We start from the raw sequence: 22,937 nt of genomic DNA, 5'->3' as shown, positions 1-22,937 counted from the left end.
CTCAACAGATGGACCCTTCTATTCAACCACAAATAGAAACCTCCCCAGGAAGTTCTCTTAATTTCTTAAAAACAAATCCTCATTCCTCTGCATGTCTGGATCTGTACTTCCACTCTTTGCCTTGTATTCAAGGCTCATCTTGCCATGAGCACTCTTGATCCCATTCTATATCTTCCAAATTTGCCCACTGTTGACACCTCCCGTCAACATGTGAACCTATGGAGGCCTCTCAACGTCTTTAAAAAAAAGCGAAAAACCCCTTGACTCCCCGTTCTACCATAGCTCTACCCTATTTGTCCCTTCTCCCTTCACATCCAGCCTTCATGAGCAGAGCATCTGTATTCACCATATTCATTTCTTCGCTTTGTACATACCCCTTTCTCATGGCTGTTCTCTACCACAATGCATTGAAACCGATGTCTTCTTGGGTTATCAGTTGCTATGTTGGTAGCATCTGTGAATACTCTTCCATCTTTATCATATTTGAGTTCTTGGTAGCCTATAATTGTTAACCTATCCCTCCTAATTGAAATGCTCTTTTCTCTTAGCTTCTGTGATCCCCGTTCACCTTGGCTCTCTTCCTGACTCTTTGGCAATGACTTCTCAGTTTGTTGAGTTGACTCATCTTTCTCTGTCTGATCCCTCAGCATTGCCGTTACTCAGGACTCTGCTCTTTTTTGGAATATGATTCCTCGAGGTTCTCTTAACTGCTCTCCAGGCTTCGGTCACATTCTGTATGCTATGTGCTACGTTACATTCTACCTACTCCCAAATCAGTATGTGAGGCATAGATATTTCCCTCTCTTTGAGCTCCAGACATCCCTAGGCAAAATCTATCCAAGGCCCTTTGGAACTTCTCCACCTGGGTGTCTTCCAAGCGCCTCAAACTTCACAGGTCTAAAACTGAACCCATCGACTACTTTAGTTCTCTGTTACTGCATAATAAGCCACATCCAGATTCAGTGGCTTAAGAGAACGGTTGATATCACCTCTCCTGATTCTGTAGATTGACTGGGAAACTCTGGTGATAGTGCTTGGGTGTTTTCATGCAGTTGCTTTCAGATGTCAGCTGGGGCTGTTTGAAAGCTTCACTGAGCTGGAAGTCCAAGGTGGCTCACTCTCATGGCTGGCACTTGGTGCTGTGTGTTGGCTGGAACTCAACTGCGGCTGCTGACCAGAGCATTCTGTGGGGCTTGGAATTCTCAGAGCATAGCAGCTGGTTCTGAAGAGAAGTATCCCAAGAGGGAGCATTCCAAGAGACCCACACAGAAGTTACAAGCCTTCTCACCTCCTACAATATTGGACGCTTGAGGATGTCACTTCCATTACATCCTGTTGGTCAAGAAAGTCAGTAAGATCAGCCCAGATTCGTGGGAAGGAGAATTAAACGCTGTCTTGTGTGGGGAAATGGCAGGGATTCATTTCATGAGAGCATGTGCGATGGAAGATATCGTGGTGGCCATCTTTTGGAAAACACAGTTGCCGTATCATCTCTCTTTCCAAATTTGCCTCTCCTTTGGAGCTTTTTGGGTCAGGAAATGGCATCGTCATTCACCTACTTACCTGGGCCAGAAGTTCAGGAGTCATGTCTGGCTCCTCCTACTCTCTCACCTCCAGATTCAATAAATTCTCTAGTCCTGTCAGTTCTAACTCCACAGTATCTCTTGGACCCATCATCTCTCACCTGGATTATAGAAGCCCACCTTCTGTCTGGGCTGTTTTGTCTCTAGTCTTGCTCACAGAGTCTTCAAACACAAATTTGAGATATCAGTACCCTGCCTGACACCCTCCAGTGACCTAGACTCCATCAGATGCCTTTAAATGATTCACAGGGCTCTCCACAATCTGGCTGTTCATCACGCCATACTCTAATAAAAAAACAGTATAGGAGGGAGATAGAGTATAGGCTTTTAAGCCAACCCACCTGGCTTCACATCCTAGTTCTGATCATTAATGGCTTTGTTACTTGGGACAAGGTATATATATATATAGCTTCTTTGGCCTTAAGTTTTCTCATCATTAGAACAGTTTTAAGGATTCAATGGAAATACTTAAAACGGTGTGTAGTATGTAATAAATGCTTGAAAAATGGTAAGTGGCTATCACTATTACTACTTAATGTATGTCTTCTTTGCTAGAGTATGAAGCACAGATCATATCTGTTTTCCACTGCTTTGTCCCAAGCCCTCAGCACAGTGATAGACATGTAAAAGGTGCTCAATTAGTATTTGTCAAGCGAATAGGTGAAAATAGTATGACTAAATGCTATAAAGTATATAAAGAGCCCAACACAGTGCCTTGCAAAGTATACACAGAGCAAATCTTGGTAGATTTGGTTAAGAATTAAAGCTCTGTCACTTACTGGGTGGCTTTACATAAATGACCTTCCCTAACCTCCTGTTTCTCCACGCAGTAGTACTGAGGTTTAAATCAAATCATGCATGTAGGCTGCCAGGCAGTGATTGGAACATGACAGGTATTTGATACATGACAAAAATTATGAGTTCACTCTTTTTAACAGAGTTTTAGATCATGCGCTTGTAATTTGTAGCTAAATTTTTAAGAAGATACATCTTTAAATCAGCATCAAGATTATTCTCTAAAGTAATGATGGAAATCCTTATTATTAGTTATTTGGATTTTATGAAAGGAATCATATCCATAATATCCCTTTGAATGCATAGTATTGTACAGTTATTTATTGAGCATATATTATGTGCCATGCACAGAGCAAGGCTTTAATATAGCAGTGAAAAAAAATAAAAGATAATCACAGTTGTTCTCAGAGCATGTGAATTGCTAGGCAAGATAGAAATCAAGCAGGCAATTATAATGAGTTAGCAAATGCATACCTATAGGGAAAAATAGAGGGTACTGTGGCAGGATATTTCAACACTACTTTATTTGAAAGGAACAATAAGACAAATGCCAAAATTTAGCATAGAATAGTTTGGGATCATATAAGACAAATAAAAAGCCATAAATTTTGGCTAGTATAACTCTGGCAAATTACTTCTCCAATCAAAAAAAAAAAAAAACAAAAAACACACTCCTTTTGTACAAATTTCCAGTTATAAAATAAATAAATAAGTAATGGGGTATAATGTACAGCATGGTGATCATAGTTAATAATACTGTATTGGATATTTGAAAGTTGCTAAGAGAGTAGATCTTTTTTTTTTTATTTTAGTTAGTGAACATACAGCGCAATATTGGTTTCTGGAGTACAGTTCAGTGATTCATCATTTACATACAACACCTGGTGCTCATCACAGTGCCCTCCTTAATGCCCATCCCCCATCTAGCCCATCCCCCACCCACCTCCCTCCATCAACCCTCAGTTTGTTCTCTATCCTCTATCATTAAGAGTCTCTTATGGTTTGTTTCCCTCACTAAGAGAGTAGATCTTAAAAGTTCTCATCACAAGAAAAAAGTTGTAATTATATTAATTACATAATTGTTAATGTTAAAAAATAACAAGACTCACTATGGTGATTACTTCACATTGTATACAAATGTCAGGTCATTTTATTGTACTTCTGAAACTAATATAATGTTTTATGTCAATTAGGTATGAACAAAAAATTTTTCAACTCCTTTTGTTTGAGTACGAATTTAAAAACTACATATATATGTGTGTATGTATATATACATATATATATGATTCATCCTGTTTAAACAAAATAATTCCAGTGCTTTTAAACTTTACATTATTGTTCATCATGTATGAATATCCTCAAATACTGGACAATTTCAGAGAATCAAATTTTATAGAAGTTAAAGATTGACTATGATTTGAAGAAATGGGCTAACAGAGCTGCAGGTGCCTTGTGTTTTATTCAATATTGTTTATACACTTGTGTTACCATGTGCAATAGTTCCTTAATTAGGTGCTGTATTTATTTTGTTCATTAAACTATGTTCGCAAGGTAGTTATGTTTTAATTCACTCCGCTTGTGATGTCACACTCTGTGTCCACAATGTTAAGTTGTGGCATGTGGTTGTTTATAAAAAGATATGTTCTGGGGTGCCTGGGTGGCTCGGTCGTTGGGCGTCTGTCTTCTGCTTGGGTCATGATGCCAGCATGCTGGCATCGAGCCCCGTAATCGGGCTCCCTGCTCGGCGGGAAGCCTGCTTCTTCCTCTCCCACTCCCCCTGCTTGTGTTCCCTCTCTCGCTCGCTCTCTCTCTCTGTTAAATAAATAAATAAAAATCTAAAAAAAAAAAAGATATGTTCTCTTAGAGATCTCAAAGTCAGGGTGTGAATCCAAGGTTAAGTCATAGAAGTGGAGGGTGGGCTATTGATTGTAAATGCCTACCTTTGCTTCCTGACATCTTAATTATTAGTGCCTCTGTGGGACTTCAAATGATATCGTCATTCACCCTCCTCAACAACTGAGTTAGACTTCTACAGTTGGATGTCTTTTCTGCCTTTCCATTTTAATAATTATGGGCTTGTTTACTCACATATGCAGGCAGCAGTTTCCTGATACGGAATGGCAAAAGAGTATTTTGCATCTCTGTTTTTTCTGATGTCACAAAATAATTTTCAGACAGATACCAAACCTCCTAGTTACCAGTCTGATTTAAGTGTTCCATTTTGTCCTTATAACATCTAGGGTTGGGTAAATTATTATTTATACAATATCTCAAAGTTCAACGCATGGTTAATGCAGTATCTGAAAAATGCCAATTTTACTGAAAAAATTTTCTCGATGCGTTTTCCTATAAACGGGGAATCACCTAAGAGGGAGAGGAGTAACAATAGCTTTGGGGATGTGGTCTCTTTATGTGTTCACACTCTGAAGAACCGTGTTTTAAGACGTTGAGACTGTTTTGACACATACTTACTGATGAAAGGGAAATTCACAGTTAGTAAGTAAAAAGACTGCTAGTGGTTCCCACATTCAGACGCAACAGGACACGTTGGAAAAAAATCTTCAAGATGATACCCTGTTGTGTTTGAAGACATGGTAGACCTCACTCTTACTGTGAAGGCTTTAATTAGTTTGATTCCTAACCTACACGCTTTGAGTTTAGAATAACTACAGGGCGCTCTGCTGCCCTGTCTATTTTTTCCTCCATTTTTCCTCCTCTTTCTCTTAGTAAAGCCTACAAACAACCTTCCCATTTCCTATGATCATTCCCAAGTTCAGGCTCCGGGGGCTTAAGGATGGAGTGATCTCAGTGAGGGAGGATAGAGAGCACCAGAACTGTCCCTCCTTTTATTTCCTCTGAAGCCAAAGTGTTCTGGCATTCAGGACATGATGAAAGACATCTGTGTCCAGGCTTTTATCTGGGAGGACTGATGAGCTTCAGAGGAAAAGGTTGCTCGAGTATTTACAAGTTTATCAAACTGTGTCAATGGCTCACTGACTTCCAGGTGTGGTGCCAACCAATAAAGAGCATTTGAAAACGCTAACAGGAATGACCACACTTGACTTGGCCAAATGAGAGAAGAGCCAGGACTTGAAAAGCAGTAGTGCAGAATTTAGAAAGACAAAGTGCCTTCACACAACTACGGTCCCCTGACATTCACACTGGAGGCTTTAGCAAGAATGTTACACTAACCTAAGCTGCTGGCTCAGTGGATTTAAGTAAAGTCAGCCATGTCCCGCTACATCACTTGATTATAATGAGAGGTCAGGTCTGCATCTACCTTTTAGAAAAGACACATTGTAAGACTTCAATTCAAAATAAATTCATTCTTTTTTTTAAGATTTTATCTATTTGAGAGAGAGAGAGCATGTTTGGCGGGGAGGGGAGAGGGAGAAGGAGGAGCAGGCTCCCCGCTGAGCAGGGAACCTGACATGGGACTCGATCCCAGGACCCTGGGATCATGACCTGAGCTGAGGGCAGATGCTTAACCGACTGAGCCACCCACGCCCCCCAAAATAAATTCATTCTAAATGGCATAACAATTGGAAGCAAATAGAAGTGGATGGGCACTTTAAAGTGAGAGTCCTATTTCAGAGGAAAAGCTAGACTAGATACATGATCTTCAAACTATTTAGTTCTTGCGCCTGAAGACAAAATAGGAATACACATTTAAATTAAAACGTATTTCCTGCAACCGTAAGACTTATAAATATTTTAAAAACCTGTTTTCTTTTGTATGGAATTTTGTGCTTATAATTATTAGTTATACACATTTGACTAAAATCAACCTAATTATTATATAACTATGTGAACTGTTTTTATAACTATTAAATATAAAAAGCAAACCGATACCTCTCTGAATGAGATGAATGGGGACTTTTCCAAAGAGTTCATGTAGTCATGGGTGGATGTTATCTATTACAGAAGCAAAGGAAGGTGATTCACTATCAATTTTATTCCTGGATTTCTTCTTTTTTATAAATATAAATATAAGAAGTCTTGCTACAAAATAAGCAGATGGGAAGGAAAGGGTTTTTTTAGAGTGATGCCGTTCGACTATTTGAAATCCTTATTAGTCATATGTCAAGAATCACGTTGTGATCTATTTCTAAAAGGTGTGTTTAGCGGTCTACAAGCTGTCGGCTCCATCACATTTCTTTGTCAGTCATATGGAAAGAACAGAAGTGACAAATACCTGCTTTCAAAAATATTTGTTACCCAGTCTCCCAAATCCACCCATTTCTCAGCTTCTGTGAAGTATACCCATAAAAAGCATTCCCAAGGCTTAGCAAAACACTACTAATTGTGCCTGTTACTCTTTTATTTAGTGGCTGTGTTTAATCTGGTATACACAGAATGGCATGGAAAATGGGAGTTCTGTTCATTTTATTTTATTTTTTTAAGATTTTATTCACTTTTTTGACAGAGAGAGAGAGAGCACAAGCAGGGGGAGCAGCAGAAGGAGAGGGAGAAGAAGGTTCCCCGCTGAGCAAGGAGATCATGACCCCAGCAGAAGGCAGATGCTTAACCAACTGAGCCATCCAGGCGCCCCAACTTCTGTTCATTTTAATTCACCTTTTTTATTATAACATCTTTTGAATGCTTTTGTTGTAGCATATGCTTTAAATACCTCTAATTGGCTCATTTACTTTATGAGAAATACTATATAATTTACTGGCAGAGCTAGGACTCATTAAAGTGAAACTTTCTGTCAGAAAAAGTCTGACTTACTTCTTCAGTTCAAATAAAGTAATAATACATTTTGTCACAATCATCACAGTTCTGAATTCCTACTCTAAGGCGATAGTAGAGAGACAGAGCACAGATCCTTGTCATGAGTTTGGCAGTTGGATCGAATAAGGCATCACTGCCTTAATATTTCTTACCTCACGGATGTTGTCTTCATAGTCATGAAACTTTTCTGCCAGTGAAGAGCATTCTCTGCCAGTGGTTGGGATGGATAATGAGGTCACCAAATAAACTTGTTCTCTCTCCCTCTTGATGTATCAGACTTCAAAACCTAACAACAGTCTTAAATATTCCAGTTCTTTTTTTTTTTTTTAAAGATTTTATTTATTTATCTGAGAGAGAGAATGGGAGACAGAGAGCATGAGAGGGGAAGGGTCAGAGGGAGAAGCAGACCCCCCGCCGAGCAGGGAGCCTGATGCGGGACTCGATCCCGGGACTCCAGAATCATGATCTGAGCCGAAGGCAGTTGCTTAACCAAGTGAGCCACCCAGGCGCCCAATATTCCAGTTCTTAATGCCACACTTTGGCCTTGATAGAAATACATGCAAGACAGGGAAAAACACTGAAGCCCTAACTTGGGTTTTTTTATGGTGTCTCAAATAAAGGAGGCTTCACCGACAAAAATACTTTCAATTTTGCCTTTGTTTGGCACATTAGAAGCTTTATTTTTTTTAAAAGGTTTTATTTATTTATTTGACAGAGACACAGCGAGAGAGGGAACACAAACAGGGGGAGTGGGAGAGGGAGAGGCAGGCTTCCTGCGGAGCAGGGAGCCGGATGCAGGGCTTGATCCCAGGACCCTGGGATCATGACCTGAGCCGAAGGCAGACGCTTAACGACCGAGCCACCCAGGTGCCCCACATTAGAAGCTTTATGCTCAAGACAGTGTGTCATAGTAAGATTCTGAATATGTGAGAGGTATGCCCTTCTGTTGTAAAGAGAGTCTACATATGGAAATTATTGAGGTTCTAGAAATTACTTTCCTTAAAGCAGACTACTCCTTTTCTCATTGAAAATCTTCCCAAAAAAAGTATGGAGGGAGGGAGGGAGGGAGGGAAGGAACGGAAGGAAGGAAGGAAGGAAGGAAGGAAGGAAGGAAGGAAGGAAGGAAGGAAGGAAGGAAGGAAGGAAGGAGGAAGGAAGGAAGGAAGGAAGGAAGGATGGACGGACGGAAGGGAGGGAAAAGAAGTCTTCACATAGTCTTCATACCTAGGTCTATGGGTCCTCTTACTTAAAGACTCCTGGAGTAAATGACTTCCATGGGCACTTGAACTCTGAGATGCTGTGATGTTATGATTAGTCAGTCTTTTTCATTACAGGGAGACAAGAAAACAATTATCTCAACTACTATTGCCCCCATTCAAGCACATCCAATCAACCTTGGTTCTTTTGTTTTACAAATGAAAGAACCTTCTTTGTGAAAAAGAGCCACCTGTTTAATTGCTGTGGGACTAATTGGTTAAGTAAACACACATATTGACACAATGGTACACACACATATCATTTCTGTGAGAAAAATCTTAACCCCTTGAAATCAGTATATAGAGAAAGCAACAAAGCAAAACCTGAAACCCTGCAAGTCACAACTTGATTACTATTTCCACAGCTAATGCTTGGGCCAAGATGATGGTTGGGGGAAAAAAAATTCTGTGATGAGCACCATTTTATGCTTATGAGCATTCAAAGCACAGGTATGCTATTAAAGCTGCTAAAAACGCTTTATAGCAGCACTGCATAGGATCAACACCATTGAGTAGATTAAATCACATAAGCCTTGGAAAGTAACAATAGAACTTATTAATAAAGTATGATGATAGCCTTAGTGATGTACGAACTTGACGAATGAGTCCAAATATGAGCCATTTCCATATTTAAATATGACACGTATACAAACCAATCTTCGTGGGAAAAAGGACTACTACTTTATTCAGTATTTTAAAAATAGTTTCATGTGGAAGTCAACCAAAAGACAAAAACCTGTTAGGAATTTAGTATAAATTATTACTCAAGGAATATCATGTTATACTATCCATGGCAGTTTTTATTTCATAAGAACTGGTCATTTCTTCTAATAAAAATAAGTATAGGGGCACCTGGGTGGCTCAGTTGGTTAAGCTTCTGCCTTCAGCTCGGGTGGTGACCTCAGGGTCCTAGGATCGAGCCCCGTGTCAGGCTCCCTGCTCAGCGGGGAGCCTGCTTCTCCCTCTCCCTCTAACCCTCCCCCCACCCCGCTCATTAGTGCGCTTGCTCTCTCTCGCTCGCTCAAATAAATAAATAAAATCTTTTAAAAAATAAGTATAGAAAAACCTATAACTGTATATCCTAAAATTGAAAGCCAAGCAGATTCTCTAGTGTGGTTCGATGGGTTTTACCACATCTGATTTTATATGAATTAGACACACTCAAAACTTAGTAATTTAAAATAAAATTTTTTTTTAATAAAAAAATGAAGATTTTACTGATGACTATGTAAGACACATAGTTTTGGAGTTTTGCAGACCTCACTTTGAATCTTGACTCTACCACTCACTTTGGGCAAATAATTTACTTCTCTGAGCCTTAGTCTCTTCATCTCAAAATAATATCAATCTCATGGAGTTTTTTTTGAAATTCAAAACAGATAAAATAGGTGAAACTACCTGACATATCATAGGCTTTCAGTAAAGTTAGTTCCATTTCTCTTTCCGCCCTCTTGAATCTTTTCATTAAAAACTAATTTATGGGGGCCCCTGGGTGGCTCAGTCGGTTAAGCAACTGACTCTTGATTTCAGCTCAGGTCATGATCTCAGGTTTGTGAGATCAAGTCCCGTGTCCTCCGCGCTGAGTGTGGAGCCTGCTTAAGATTCTCTCTCTCCCCACTTTCTTCCTCCCTCTCCAAAACAAAAAAAGGGGGGAGGGGCGCCTGGGTGGTTCAGATGGTTAAGCGTCTGCCTTCAGCTCAGGTCATGATCCCGGAGTCCTGGGATCGAGTCCCACATCAGGCTCCCGGCTTGGCGGGGAGCCTGCTTCTCCCTCTGATCCTCTCCCCTCTCATGCTGTCTCTCTCTCTCTCAAATAAATAAATAAAATCTTTAAAAAGAAAAAAAGCTAACTTACGACATATGTAGGTGCTAAGTGCAGAGAAACATCCAAAATGTAAAGTAAAATTTGGCCTCAGGTATTTAAAATTTTCTATGAATAAAGAATGATGTCTGATTAGAGAGGAAATGAACATAATCTCTGGGTGGTCAGATTATATGTTTTTATCTTTGTATTTAGCTCTATGTTCTAATTTCGCTAGAATGAATATGTATTACTATCGTAAATAAATATTTGATATTTCAGTGAATGATGTAGTTTATAATCTGTGAGCTGATACATAAAAAAAATTACAAGGATTGCTATAACCCAGTTTTTAATTTTTATTCCCTAGAGCATATCATATTACTAAATTATTAGTTAAAGAAAAACAGACCCGGTAGCTGATGTGTTAATCACTGCCATGGTTATGGACATCAAGAGAAAAAGAGGAGGTGGGACTGGAAATAATGACTTTTTGTTAAGCTTTCTTGTACAGCCCCCTCCTGCCTCATACCTGGGTTCTGGCAACCATATCCTGTCTTGTGTCTCTACTTCCAGGCTTCTCACTATGGTAGACCCCCTTACCTGCAAGAGCATGTGTCCGAAGACCCCCAGTGGATGCCTAAACCATGGATCCTACCAAACTTTCTATGTACTGTGTTTTTTCCTATGCGTACATACCCATGATAAAGTTTAATTTATAAATTAGGTGCAATAAGAAGTTAACAATAACTAACCATAAAAAAGAACAGTTACAATACAGTAAAATAAAAGTTATGCGAATGTGGTCTCTCTCTCTCAGAATATCTTACTCTCCTTACTCACCCTTCTTTCTGTGGTAATATGGGGTGAGGTAAAATGCCTCTGTGGAGAGATGAAGTGAGGTGAATGATGTAGGCATTGTGATGTAGTGTGAGGCTCCTATTAGCCTTCTGAGGATACGTCAGAAGGAGGATCATCTGCCTTCCGACCACAGTTGACAGCAGGTAACTTAAACAACAGAAAGTGAAACCAGGGATAAACAGGACTACTGTATGCCTTTAATGTCCTTGAATATGACTTCATTTCACCTTTAGCCAGATGGTCTTCCTTTACCTTATAATTCCTTTGCAACCAAAGGTTCACTTGTCATTGTAGGATATGGTAGGCCAGGTAGAAGACAATCCCCAGCATTTACAAGTAATATACTCTCCCTCAAACTTCACATTTATCTATAAGCGTGAATTTATTGTGAATTATTCTAGACCCCAGTGGGCATAACTTGGATATCTGCCATACTCATCTGTGATCACAAGACACTTACCTTAGTAATCCGGAATTCTGTTTCTCCTGATTATAAACACGTGTGTGTGCATGTGCCCACACACACACACACACATGCATACACCACACAACATAGGAAAAGTAAATGCTTTTATGGCACTGAAGTACAATTTACCCATATTAAGTCAACTTCAAGTATCGATTTTTTAAGTTTTTATTTCAATTCTAGCATACAGCATAATATGAGTTTCAGGAGTACAATATAGTGAATCATCACTTCCATACATCACCCTGTGCTCATCACAAGTGCCCCCCCTTAATCCCCATCACCTATTTCACCCATCCCCCACCCACCTCCCCTCAGGTAACCATCAGTTTGTTCTCTGTAGTTAAGAGTCTGTTTCTTGGTTTGTTTCCCTCTCTCTCTTTCTTTTTCAACCCTACTCACTTGTTTTGTTTCTTAAATTTCACATATGAGTGAAATCATATGGTATTTGTCTTTCTCTGACTGACTTATTTCACTTAGCATTATACTCTCTAGCTCCATCCACATCATTGTAAATGGCAAGATGTCATTATTTTTATGGCTGATTAATAATTCCATTGTGTATATATACCACATCTTCTTTATCCATTCATCTGTCAATGGACACTTGGACCACTTCCATAACTTGGCTGCAGTAAACGTAGGGGTGCATGTATCCCTTTGAATTACTGTTTTTGTATTCTTTGGGTAAATAGTAGTGTGATTACTGGATCATAGTATGGTTTTATTTTTAACTTTTTGAGGAACCTCCATACTGTCTTCCACAGTGGCTACACCAGTTTGCATTCCCACCCACAGTGCACAGGGCACCTTCTTCTCCAAATCCTCGCCAACATCTGTTGTTTCTAGCATTGTCGATTTTAGCCAGTCTGACAACTTTGAGGCATTGTAGTTTTGATTTGCATTTCCCTGATGGTATGTGATGTTGAGCATCTTTTCATGTGTCTGTTGGCCATCTGGATGCCTTTGGAGAAATGTCTGTTCATTTTGGAGACCAAACTCTTTAAGCTGGCATTCGGGGCCTTCCACAAGCTGATCTCATTCTCCCTTTCTAGCCGTATCTTCCGTTACTCCCATGACAAACCTGTTACCATCTCAGTATATACTGACAGCCAAATGCTTTATGTATAATGCCTTATGTAATTCTTACAATAGTTCTGCGATTGCATTATTATCACCCCCATTTTACAGATGAGGTTTAGAACCAGATATTTAATATCTTCCTTAAGAGCACACAGCCAGTTATTGACAGAGCCGGATTCAAACCCAGTTTGACTCCAAAACCAGTTTTCTTAACTTCCTTTCTAGCCAAACGGATCTCTCTGTTCACCATCACTGTAACACATATCCGATTACACGTCCATGGTTTTTTTTAAATATTTATTTATTTGCGAGAGAGAGAGAGATGGGGGAGGGGCAGAGGGAGAAGGAGAGAGAGAGAGAGAGAGAGAGAGAGAGAATCTCAAGCAGCCTCCCTGCTGAGCACAGAGCCTGACGTGGGGCTTGATCTTACCACCCCGAGATCATGACCTGAGCTGAAATCAAGAGTCGGACACTTAACTGACTGAGCCACCCAGGCACCCCTACGCTCCCATATTTTTAATCAGAATGTTTACTCCAACTCAAAAACTGTACCCTACCTGTCCTTCAAAGTTTACCTCAGACTTTAACACTTCTGTGAAATCTTTCAACCACCAGCCTACAGTGATATCACCTTCCTTCAGCATCTGAGTTTTTATATTATCATATGACCTAACTGTATATGGTTTTAGATTGTCATTAGTTCATTAGGTTCACGGTGTTGTCTTCCCAACCACATAATTAGTTGCTTGATGGCAGAAACCATGGAAGCCAGGTTAGATACTCATATAATCTCTAAGATTCTGTTCTTTGGTTTATATTTCTATCACCTGTAGTCCTGTGTCCCTGGTAAATGCTCAAAAATGGACTCAGTGTTAAACTAATAACTTTTCATAGAAGACTCTCTCCTTCTATCATTAAAGTAAGATAGTTCACAAGTCTGAGTTGACAACTTCTCTGGAGGCTATTATGTAATAGATATTATGTAATATTATGTAATACTTGAATGAATATTCAGATTAATATTTTTTAAAAGAAAAATCGTAGTAAGTCATCTTTGTGACTTTAAATAGTTTGAATGGATAGAGGATAATTTTCCAGTTTCATCCTGTCCCTCAGCCTTCCTGGGCCTTTTCTGAATAAAAGACAATGTGGTTTTATTTCTATTTAACACAAATTGTAAAACCTCCTCTATCAAGTGCCCTTTCAGACCGCTGAGAAAGAACCTTAGCAAAGAGGGAAGGAGGGGAAAACCATACCCAAAAATATGAGTCTTGGATCTGTTTCCTAAAACCAGGAGGTGGCAGAGACTCAGGGAGGAGAGAGGTTGTGTTCCTTGGTTGAAGGTCATTGAAAGGGGTAATGCAGGTATGCTTGGTGAGGCTGTGAGTGAATTTGAGGTCAGGGTCAAAAGAAAAAGGTTATGGCAGCCTACTTGAATATCTTTGTGAGAATTTGAACTTACTCCTCCTTCCCTCCCCGGCATAATGTCCCCACTCCCCCTTCTCTGCCTCCTTTCCAGCATCTGAGTTCTTATTCATTCTAATGTAGAGTTCAGAGGGAACTACGTGAATCTGTGCCATTGATTGGTTTTGTTGTTTGCTTGAAGATTGATTTAGAAATCTCCATAATCCATTCTGCCTTAATTTACACTTTGCAGTGCTATGGTACGTTTAGAAGGACTGATTAGTAACAGACTTAATCTCTCCCAAGAAATAACAAGACATATATTTGTAAGATAATTGCGTTTCAAGTGATCAAGAAAGACTGTAGGTGTGAAAAGAGTTTCAGTAATAGGCATACCTTGGGGGAAGTCAGAGAATTTTTACTTAAATATCTTAAAGGCTAAATCAGAATTCATTGAACAACAGTAGCTCACAAAAAAGCTTTTAAAGTGAAAATTATATGAGAGCATTTCATTTTTCAGAAGATGGAATGCCTGAGCATTTAGTGAAAAGAACTTTTTGAAAGGAAAGCTGTTTTGTTGTTTGAGGCTTTTGGGGGGTATTGTTTGTTGTTGTTGTTGTTGTTGTTGTTTTACTTTTTCATTGTTTTTCGATGGATCTCTTCCATTCAGGAAAATTAGGTGGATTTACACAAGAAAATAACACCATAGATTCTGGAGAACTTGATATTGGCCGAAGAGCAATTCAAGAGGTTCCTCCTGGGATCTTCTGGAGATCACAGCTTTTTATTGATCAGCCACAGTTTCTTAAATTCAATATCTCTCTTCAGAAGGATGCATTGATTGGAGTATATGGCCGAAAAGGCTTACCACCTTCCCATACTCAGGTAAAAGTAGGCTTTGTTGTCAATAAAAAGGAAACTGCTAGTTTGCATTTTTAAAGTTATTCTGTTTCTTAAGTTCAGCTGTTTAACTGTTGGACCACTTTCATATTGATCTTTTACAGTGAAAAGAATTTTGAATGTAGGTTACACTTGAGGTTTTCGAATTAGTAGAAGAACGGCATTTTCTTCCTGACTTGGGTTAATTGTTATTGATGGATTAAAATGTACTAAAATTTGTGAGTAACTAAATGAATATCGAACATCATCTGAACACCTAGGAAAACATCATGGATTTTCCAAGTGTTCTACAAAGATTCTGTGAGGATTTCAGAGGATCTTATTCCTTTCATGTAATAGATGCATAGTATTTTCATCTCAAACATTGTATTCATGGAGTTGAAAACATATTGTATTTTTTCTACTTAATGCCAGACTTACTGTTAGTAAAGAAATTATGAGAACATAAACATAAAGAGGATGACATGAACTTTTATCAACTCAAGCCACAATTCCTCAAAGAGGCAAGAGAACTTTCATATATAACCAAGGGTGATCATCTAAGTGGGGTACTCAAAACAATTCAAATACCCTTCAGTCATGCATTCAAGGAACTTTAAAGTCAATCTGCTTGCATGAAAATTATGTCACAGTAACAGTCACAGAGAGCTGCTATCAGTAATTCTATAGGCTTTTTCATAATCTAATACTGGATCAGGGTATGTAAGTTGGAAATTGTGGTTTAAAAGAGGTCCCATTTTTGGGGCGCCTGGGTGGCTTAGTCAGTTGGGCATCTGCCTTCCACTCGGGTCATGATCTCAAGGTCCTGGGATCGGGCCCCATGTCAGGCTCCCTGCTTAGCAGAGAATCTGCTTCTCACTCTCCCTCTGCCTCTCCCTCACCCTGCTTCAGCTCTCTCTTTCTCTCTCTCTCTCAAATAAATAAATAAAATCTCAAAAATAAAAAAATAAAAGAGGTCCCATTATGTCTAAGAGAAATTATTTAAATTACCTACTATAAATTTGGAGCTCAGACTTTCCTAGGGTCAACTATTATATTAGTCAACACAGGAATTCCACAAATGTAATAGATGGTTAATTAACATTGACAGTTGGATGAACCTAAAGTTATACTTGATAACCAGTTTATGTACCCATAGAATTTCATGCAGATTTTAATTTGATTTATGAGATGAGGACTGGAGGATTTTCATGTATGCTTTAGAGTATGTAATTTTGTGAGAAATTCTTTTTCTATAACCTAGGAATATAAGTTATGAAGAAAAATTGATCATATATCAATAAAAGAATCGTATCTTCAGAGAAAGAGGAGTAAGAAACTTTGAACATGCTTTCTCTTATGTCATTGTAGATCAGGGAAAGTTTCATATGCATATATAAATTACATAGCTATGAAATTTTTGAATGTCATGCTTTGGTACATTCATTTTTCTGATAACATTTTTTCATATCTACATTATTAAAGTAAATGCCTTTGATCCTTGCATATTAAATACTCCCCATTGTGGGGGCACCTGCATGGCTCAGTTGGTTAAGCATCTGCCTTCTGCTCAGGTCATGCATGATCCCAGGGTCCTGGGATTGAGTTCCGCATCAGGCTCCTTGCTCAGCGGGAAGCCTGCTTCTCCCTCTGCCTGCCACTCCCCCTGCTTGTGCTCTCTCTCTCTCTCTCTCCCTCCCTGTTAAATAAATTTTAAAAATCTTAAAAAATAAATAAATAAATACTCCCCATTGTGTACTAGTGTCCAATTTAAATTTTTTATTACAGTTATGTTTGACACCAGTTTACGCTGTAGGTGACAACACAGAGTATGATATAATAACCAGATTGACTTAAATGGAAGTGGATCTCTCTAACTTCACTGAAAGCAGAGAGATTGCATTTATATCAATAGTCTGGTGAAATAGAAAAAAATATATTTTTTCATTGGAACCATATACATAACTGAAGAAATATACCTCCAAAGCTAATAAGCACAACAGTGAGCATAGAACCTATAAATTCCAGAAAATAATTTCAAAAGAAAATTGTTGTGTACTTTAAAGATTTATTTAAAGATTTAGGGTTGACTCTTTTCCAAGTTATATATCCATATGAGATTAGGGAAGTAAAAAGTGCAGTTTCAGGTTTTCCCATAATTCTTCTGGTATTTAAATACAGTATACATAATATCCACTTTTCCTTTCTACCACAATATATGTGTTTAACCAGGTTACGCGTTTTCTGAAGCTCCACAGTTATTAGGGTTCCTTCCTCTGGTTTATTCAAGATCAGCAGAGCAAACAACTATTTCTGAGTTCAGTGTTTAAACATGAAATATGCTATAAAGCAGCCCAAATTGAACATTTCTCTATTTCTGGGGAACATTAAATAAATCAACCTGAAATAATTAAAATTGGCCATCCATTCAGAATAGTCACTTGAGTTTTAAAAGTCTTTGTGACCCTTTATAAAACTGTCCATTTGATTGTTGCCAAGGAATCAATTGACTTTCTTCTCCCTGATGCCCAGTTCATTCTCCTGGACAGTTAGAAGCCTAAAGAAGCAATTTAATACTTCTCATTTAAGTACATTTTAATTTAATGCTGTATCATTTAAGTACGTTTGCATGAAGGCTGTTTCAGAATGGTAGCTGGAGACCTGAGCTCTGGAAGCATACACCCCTACCACTCTTTGACCTTGTGACCTTGAAAAATCACTTCACTTCTCTGCACCTCTTTTTGTCCAGAAAATGAAATCGTTGGATCAGATGATGCCTAAAATCTCTTCCTCCTCTATGTGCCAATGATTTACAGCAAGACCATGCCACCACCAAAAAGTTTATTTAAAAATACAGTTAATGGGACACCTGGGTGGCTCAGTCAGTTAAGCATCTGCCTTCAGCTCAGGTCATGATCTCAGGATCCTGGGATTGAGTCCCTCATCGGGCTCCCTGCTCAGTGGGGAGTCTGCTTTTCGCTCTGCCCCTCCCCTTGCTTGTACTCTCTCTCTCTCCAATATTTAAAAGGAAATACAGTTAAGTATTCATAGATTCTGAGTTCTCATCCTTTTTTTAAAAGATTTTATTTATTTGTTTGAGAGAGAAAGAGAGCAAGCATGAGTGGGGGGCAGAGGGAGAGGGAGAAGTAGGCTCCCTACTGAGCAGGGAGCCCAATGCAGGGCCTGATTCCAGAACCCTGAAATCATGACCTGAGCCACCCAGGTGCCCTAGTTCTCATCCTCTTAATAACTGAATTAAATTGAGCATATGGATAATCTAACTGCTCAGAAATGAACCAGGAGGATAGCTTTATCAAGTCTAACCTTGTTTCATGATCACTTCCCCGAAGTGGTGAGACTGAATGTTATCCTAAAAATAGCATAAGATCCTAAGGCTTGCCCTCACAAAAAAAAAAAAAAAAATTCCATGTCTCCATCTTATGAATAGGTATTACAGAGTTAAGCCAGTAGCCCAAGTTTGTTCATAAGTGATTGCTTTTTACTTTACACCCTGAGAACAACAGTTATGAAAAGTTTTTGTTCCGTATAATTTGTTTACTTTTTGTAGACATAGGCTTAGTGTTAAGTAGAGGACTTGTCTTTAGGTATTTGAATAACCCTCCTGAAGGCATGTGTGAAATGCCCTACAGAAGAGCCTAGGCAGATTCTCAGCAACTGTGGCCTCCCGCCCACCACCACCCCCCTCCATGCCCAGCAACTCCAACCTCATTTTATTGTTCAGGGTGTGATGCAAATGGTGATTCCTACGAATGAAGGTGGTGACTATGAGTATGAGCTTGAAAGACCAGTTAAAACTCAAAATTTCCTCCCTTTCAATCTTTCAGCTACTGAGTTTAATGTCAGAGGAGAAAAATGTTTATATGCAAAGGAGCCATAAAAGAAACTTTTCCTTGCCTCCTTGCCATGCTAATATAAATATTTAAATCTGATGAGAAAACGAATCGCTTATTTGAGATACAGGCACCTTTAGAAAGTGCTGCATTCATTTTCCTCTGATAATTTTGGAATACAATTCCAGTGAAAAATTTGCAGGTTAAATATCCACGCCAGTGATTATTTTCATCCTTGTAAGATAGAAATGAAAAAAAGTTATTGAATGCTAACCAACTTATGGCTTTTTGTGTGTATTTCTCACAGCTGCGTGATGTCATGAGGTAGTTTTACTACACACACACAAAAAAAATAACAAAAAATGCTTTTACATTTAAATAAAAATTTTAATATGTTGGAAACTGAATTAGATATTCTAAATTCTGTCCAGTAGTAACGTTAGAGGTCTGATCAGTACAGTGGCGACACATTTAATCATGAATCTCAGAATCCCAATGGCTGATTTTATTCCAGTTTGGTTGTATTAAGGGATTCATATAATAAACTTCTCTTCAAACAGAGCTCTGATGAAATTCCATTTCAGAAATCTATCAGAAAGTAGAATATTGGTAATTCACGTAGATAGTGCTGTAACATTATATATATTGCACTGTGGTGTATTTTTCACCCTCAGGAATAAAGTGAAACTGGATAAGAGTCTAAAGCAACTGAATCACTTAGTGATTTAAAACTCAAACAAAAGTTTAAGGAACTTTTATCCAACAAGTTTATTAAAACCATGTTGGAAAGTCTTTGCAGTGTCTTCCAAACTCACTGCGTTATCTCTGGTTACAGAACTTTACTCTTACCAGTCACCCTCCATATTTTTAATTATCTAATTATCTTTAAATGCTCCAGTTCTTCTAGCTACCCAATGTTCATGATTAATCTTACTAAACCAAAACTTAAGCTTAATGACGTTGACTTCATAATAATAATTGGGCGTAGCTGCTCTTACTGTCATCCCTTCAGAACCCATCCATTGTTGAATTTTTTGGACTTCCGATAAGAGATGTACCAGCGTCTTGATACCGGTTTTTAGTTTCACCATAACTGAGGACAAAGCCACGGATTTCTCCATGGTGCCTGGGATGGTAACATCAGGGTCACAGAGAGGAGCACGGTGGGTGGTTGGAAAGACCTGAGCTTTCTCACAAACCAACTCCACCGCTTATGAGGTATCGAACCCTCCTCAAGCTCCTCAAGGGTTGGTTTCTTCCATCTTTACGGTGGAAATATCAACACCATCCTAGAAGGGTGGCCACAAGGATTCAGTATGATCCTGACACAGAGTACTTATCAGTGATAGTTGTTACCACACAGGGATTAAGTAGGAGATGACCCGAAGAGATGATCTCCTGGTCTAGGATTAGGTTGCCATGTTTGAAATGTTACAGGCTCGTGGTTGTATCCACACATGGCCTTGCACTCATCAAACTCTGTATCAGTTGCAAGGCTTAGCTCTAACCCTGGAAACTGACTTTGTATCAGAGCAGAGGGGAGACGTTGGAACAATGAATGAATGAATGAATGAATGAAGTGAGAAGCAGCTACAACCGCAATGTGGCTGAGCACTAAACATCTGTACTTGTCCTGCCCCCAGTATGACTTTGTCGAGCTCCTGGATGGCAGCAGGTTGATTGCGAGAGAGCAGCGGAACCTGCTGGAGCCCGAGAGAGCAGGGCGGCAGGCGAGATCCGTCAGTCTGCACGAGGCTGGCTTTATCCAGTACTTGGATTCTGGAATCTGGCATCTGGCTTTTTACAATGACGGGAAAAATGCGGAGCAGGTGTCCTTTAATACCATCGTCATAGGTAAGAATGGTCTTCAAAAGCATCTTTTTCCCGGGCTGCAGCCTAAACAGTGTGTTGAATGGAAGCTCGGTTGTCTTCACCAATTTGGAGTGATTCCGAGGGTGATAAAGCCTGAGGTAAAACGAGACATATTTTTAAATCGTTTATTTATGCATATGTGACCTACCGTGAAGCATTGGGAGAACCTGTTCTTTGCAAGTATCTTGGAGGACGCTGCATCTTGAAAACACTTAAAAACATCTGCATTTGAGATGGCAGTGCTTTGCTTTTTACTACTCGAATAATCTGATGCAAATGAATCCTTTTTATTTTAATTTTGGTGATGGAGCGGGCCATCCATCACTCCTTCCGTGCGGAGCTAAAACGATCAAAGTGACACAGTTTACCTTGTGCGAGAAGCAGGCCAGACCATAAGTGTTCCTTCTCTCTCTTTTCTTCAGAGTCTGTGGTGGAATGCCCCCGAAATTGCCATGGAAATGGAGAGTGTGTTTCTGGAACTTGCCATTGTTTTCCGGGATTTTTAGGTCCGGATTGTTCCAGAGGTATGCGAGTTAGAGCCTTTTCTTAAGCCGGTATAAATAAGCCATAGAAACACGAGTAATGCCGAAAACCAGCCAGACAAGAAAGGAAAGGGGAGAAAACCGGCAAACTCCCTGTTCCAGCGACGCATCGCCTTGCTCTGGGGCTGTCGCCTGAGAACGTGGCCGTTAATCCCTCTGTCGTGTTTTATTTCACAGCAGCCTGTCCCGTGTTGTGTAGTGGCAACGGGCAGTACTCCAAGGGCCGCTGTCTCTGCTTCAGCGGCTGGAAGGGCACCGAGTGCGACGTGCCCACCACGCAGTGCATTGACCCGCAGTGCGGGGGGCGTGGGATCTGCATCATGGGCTCTTGCGCTTGCAACTCGGGATACAAAGGAGAAAATTGTGAAGAAGGTAAACTGTGCCAGTGTATGCAGAGGTCTGTGCTTCTCTTCAGAGAGAGATTATCTCTCTAATCTTCACTTTGGCAGATGCATCTTTTCATGTGCCTCCTCGTGAAAGTAACTTTGATTTCCATGCTTAGACAGATGCATCATTTTGTTAACATTTTAACTAATAAAAAACACAAATGCCAGAGAGCCCCTCGGCTTTCAGTCCTGTGAATCTTTTTTTTTTTTTTTTCCACTCTGAGGAAGGAAGCAAACATTTGTGCCTCGAAACTAACAGTGGACTGTTGTTTCGTTTTGTTGTTTTGTTATCTTTGCTTTTTTGGGTTTGTTTTGTTTGGGGTTTTTTGTTGTTGTTGTTGGTTTTGTTTTTTGGGTTTTTTTTTTTTTTACAGTTTTTCACATTGATGCCAGCTTGTAAGTCTAGCATTTTGGCATCCCTAGAAAGAGGTACTATATATCGCGTAATATACTAGTGGAAAAAAGTACGCCGTGGGCTTATTGCATAACTGTATGTAATGGTGATAGTCAAGATGCTATACTGTAAAGTGCAGTTGAATTGTTTTTTCCAAAAGCAGAAAAACACCATTTCCGTTCTTCAATCAAATTGACTTTATTGATCTGCACACAGAAAATAATGCAATTAAGTCTCTGGAATTAAATTTTCAGGCCATTGACCCTACAAGTGTAAAGTTTTATTGAGTCAAATTGCTAAATTAAATCTCGTCATCTAAAGCACATTAAAGTGAATTAAGAAGGATAGAGAGTATGCAACTCATTTATTTCTCAAACAGTTTGAGAGTCCCATACAGCTGTCAGGATTCAGTGGTTATGGATTAGGTCAGCTGATACAATTTTGTTACAGAGAAGCCAATACTTATTACTGTCTGATTAAGCAGAACAGAGAGCAATAGTCTGAAATCTCAGGAGCTTATGTGTGTGCAATTCGTGAAAATTCCAAATCCTTGCAAGAGTCACCATTACCTGAATGGCTTGATCCTTAATGCTGTATTGTATGATTCTTTGCGTTTCCAGAAACAGGTTCTTGAAAATAGTAGGTAAATAGTTGAGTCTCCAGAATTTTCATATACATTAGACTGGGATTTAATTCTTTATCCTGCGTGCAATGTGTATGTGTGACATCTTCTAGATTTAATTGTGAAATTGTTCTCTTTTCTCTCTACTCTCCAGCCGACTGTCTGGACCCCGGATGTTCCAATCACGGTGTTTGTATCCACGGGGAATGTCACTGCAGTCCAGGGTGGGGTGGTAGCAATTGTGAACTAGTGAAGACCATGTGTCCAGACCAGTGTTCTGGTCATGGAACGTATCTTCAGGAGAGCGGGTCCTGCACCTGTGACCCTAACTGGACTGGCCCAGACTGCTCAAATGGTAAGGTGCATAAGTGCAGGGCGATTGCGTGCTTAATATTGTGTAGCTAAAGA

At 39.4% G+C, this 22,937-nt stretch overlaps 1 protein-coding gene across 18 annotated transcripts in view; it reads left to right on the top strand.

The window, feature by feature from the left end:
* Positions 1-22,937, top strand: part of TENM3 (teneurin transmembrane protein 3) — a 602,365-nt gene that overhangs the window by 470,971 nt on the left and 108,457 nt on the right. For all 18 annotated transcript variants that reach the window (XM_078069865.1, XM_078069864.1, XM_078069863.1 and 15 more), the window contains 5 exons: positions 14,654-14,868; positions 20,357-20,567; positions 21,008-21,109; positions 21,305-21,499; positions 22,684-22,884. In XM_078069865.1, coding sequence (XP_077925991.1) covers positions 14,654-14,868; positions 20,357-20,567; positions 21,008-21,109; positions 21,305-21,499; positions 22,684-22,884 — 924 coding nt within the window. The remainder of the gene's footprint in view (positions 1-14,653; positions 14,869-20,356; positions 20,568-21,007; positions 21,110-21,304; positions 21,500-22,683; positions 22,885-22,937) is intronic.

The sequence above is a fragment of the Halichoerus grypus genome, chromosome 3 (genome assembly GCF_964656455.1).
Source record: "Halichoerus grypus chromosome 3, mHalGry1.hap1.1, whole genome shotgun sequence".
NCBI lineage: Eukaryota > Metazoa > Chordata > Mammalia > Carnivora > Phocidae > Halichoerus > Halichoerus grypus.
Note: the sequence above shows the minus strand (reverse complement) of the source record. Positions and strands in the feature narration are given on the sequence as shown.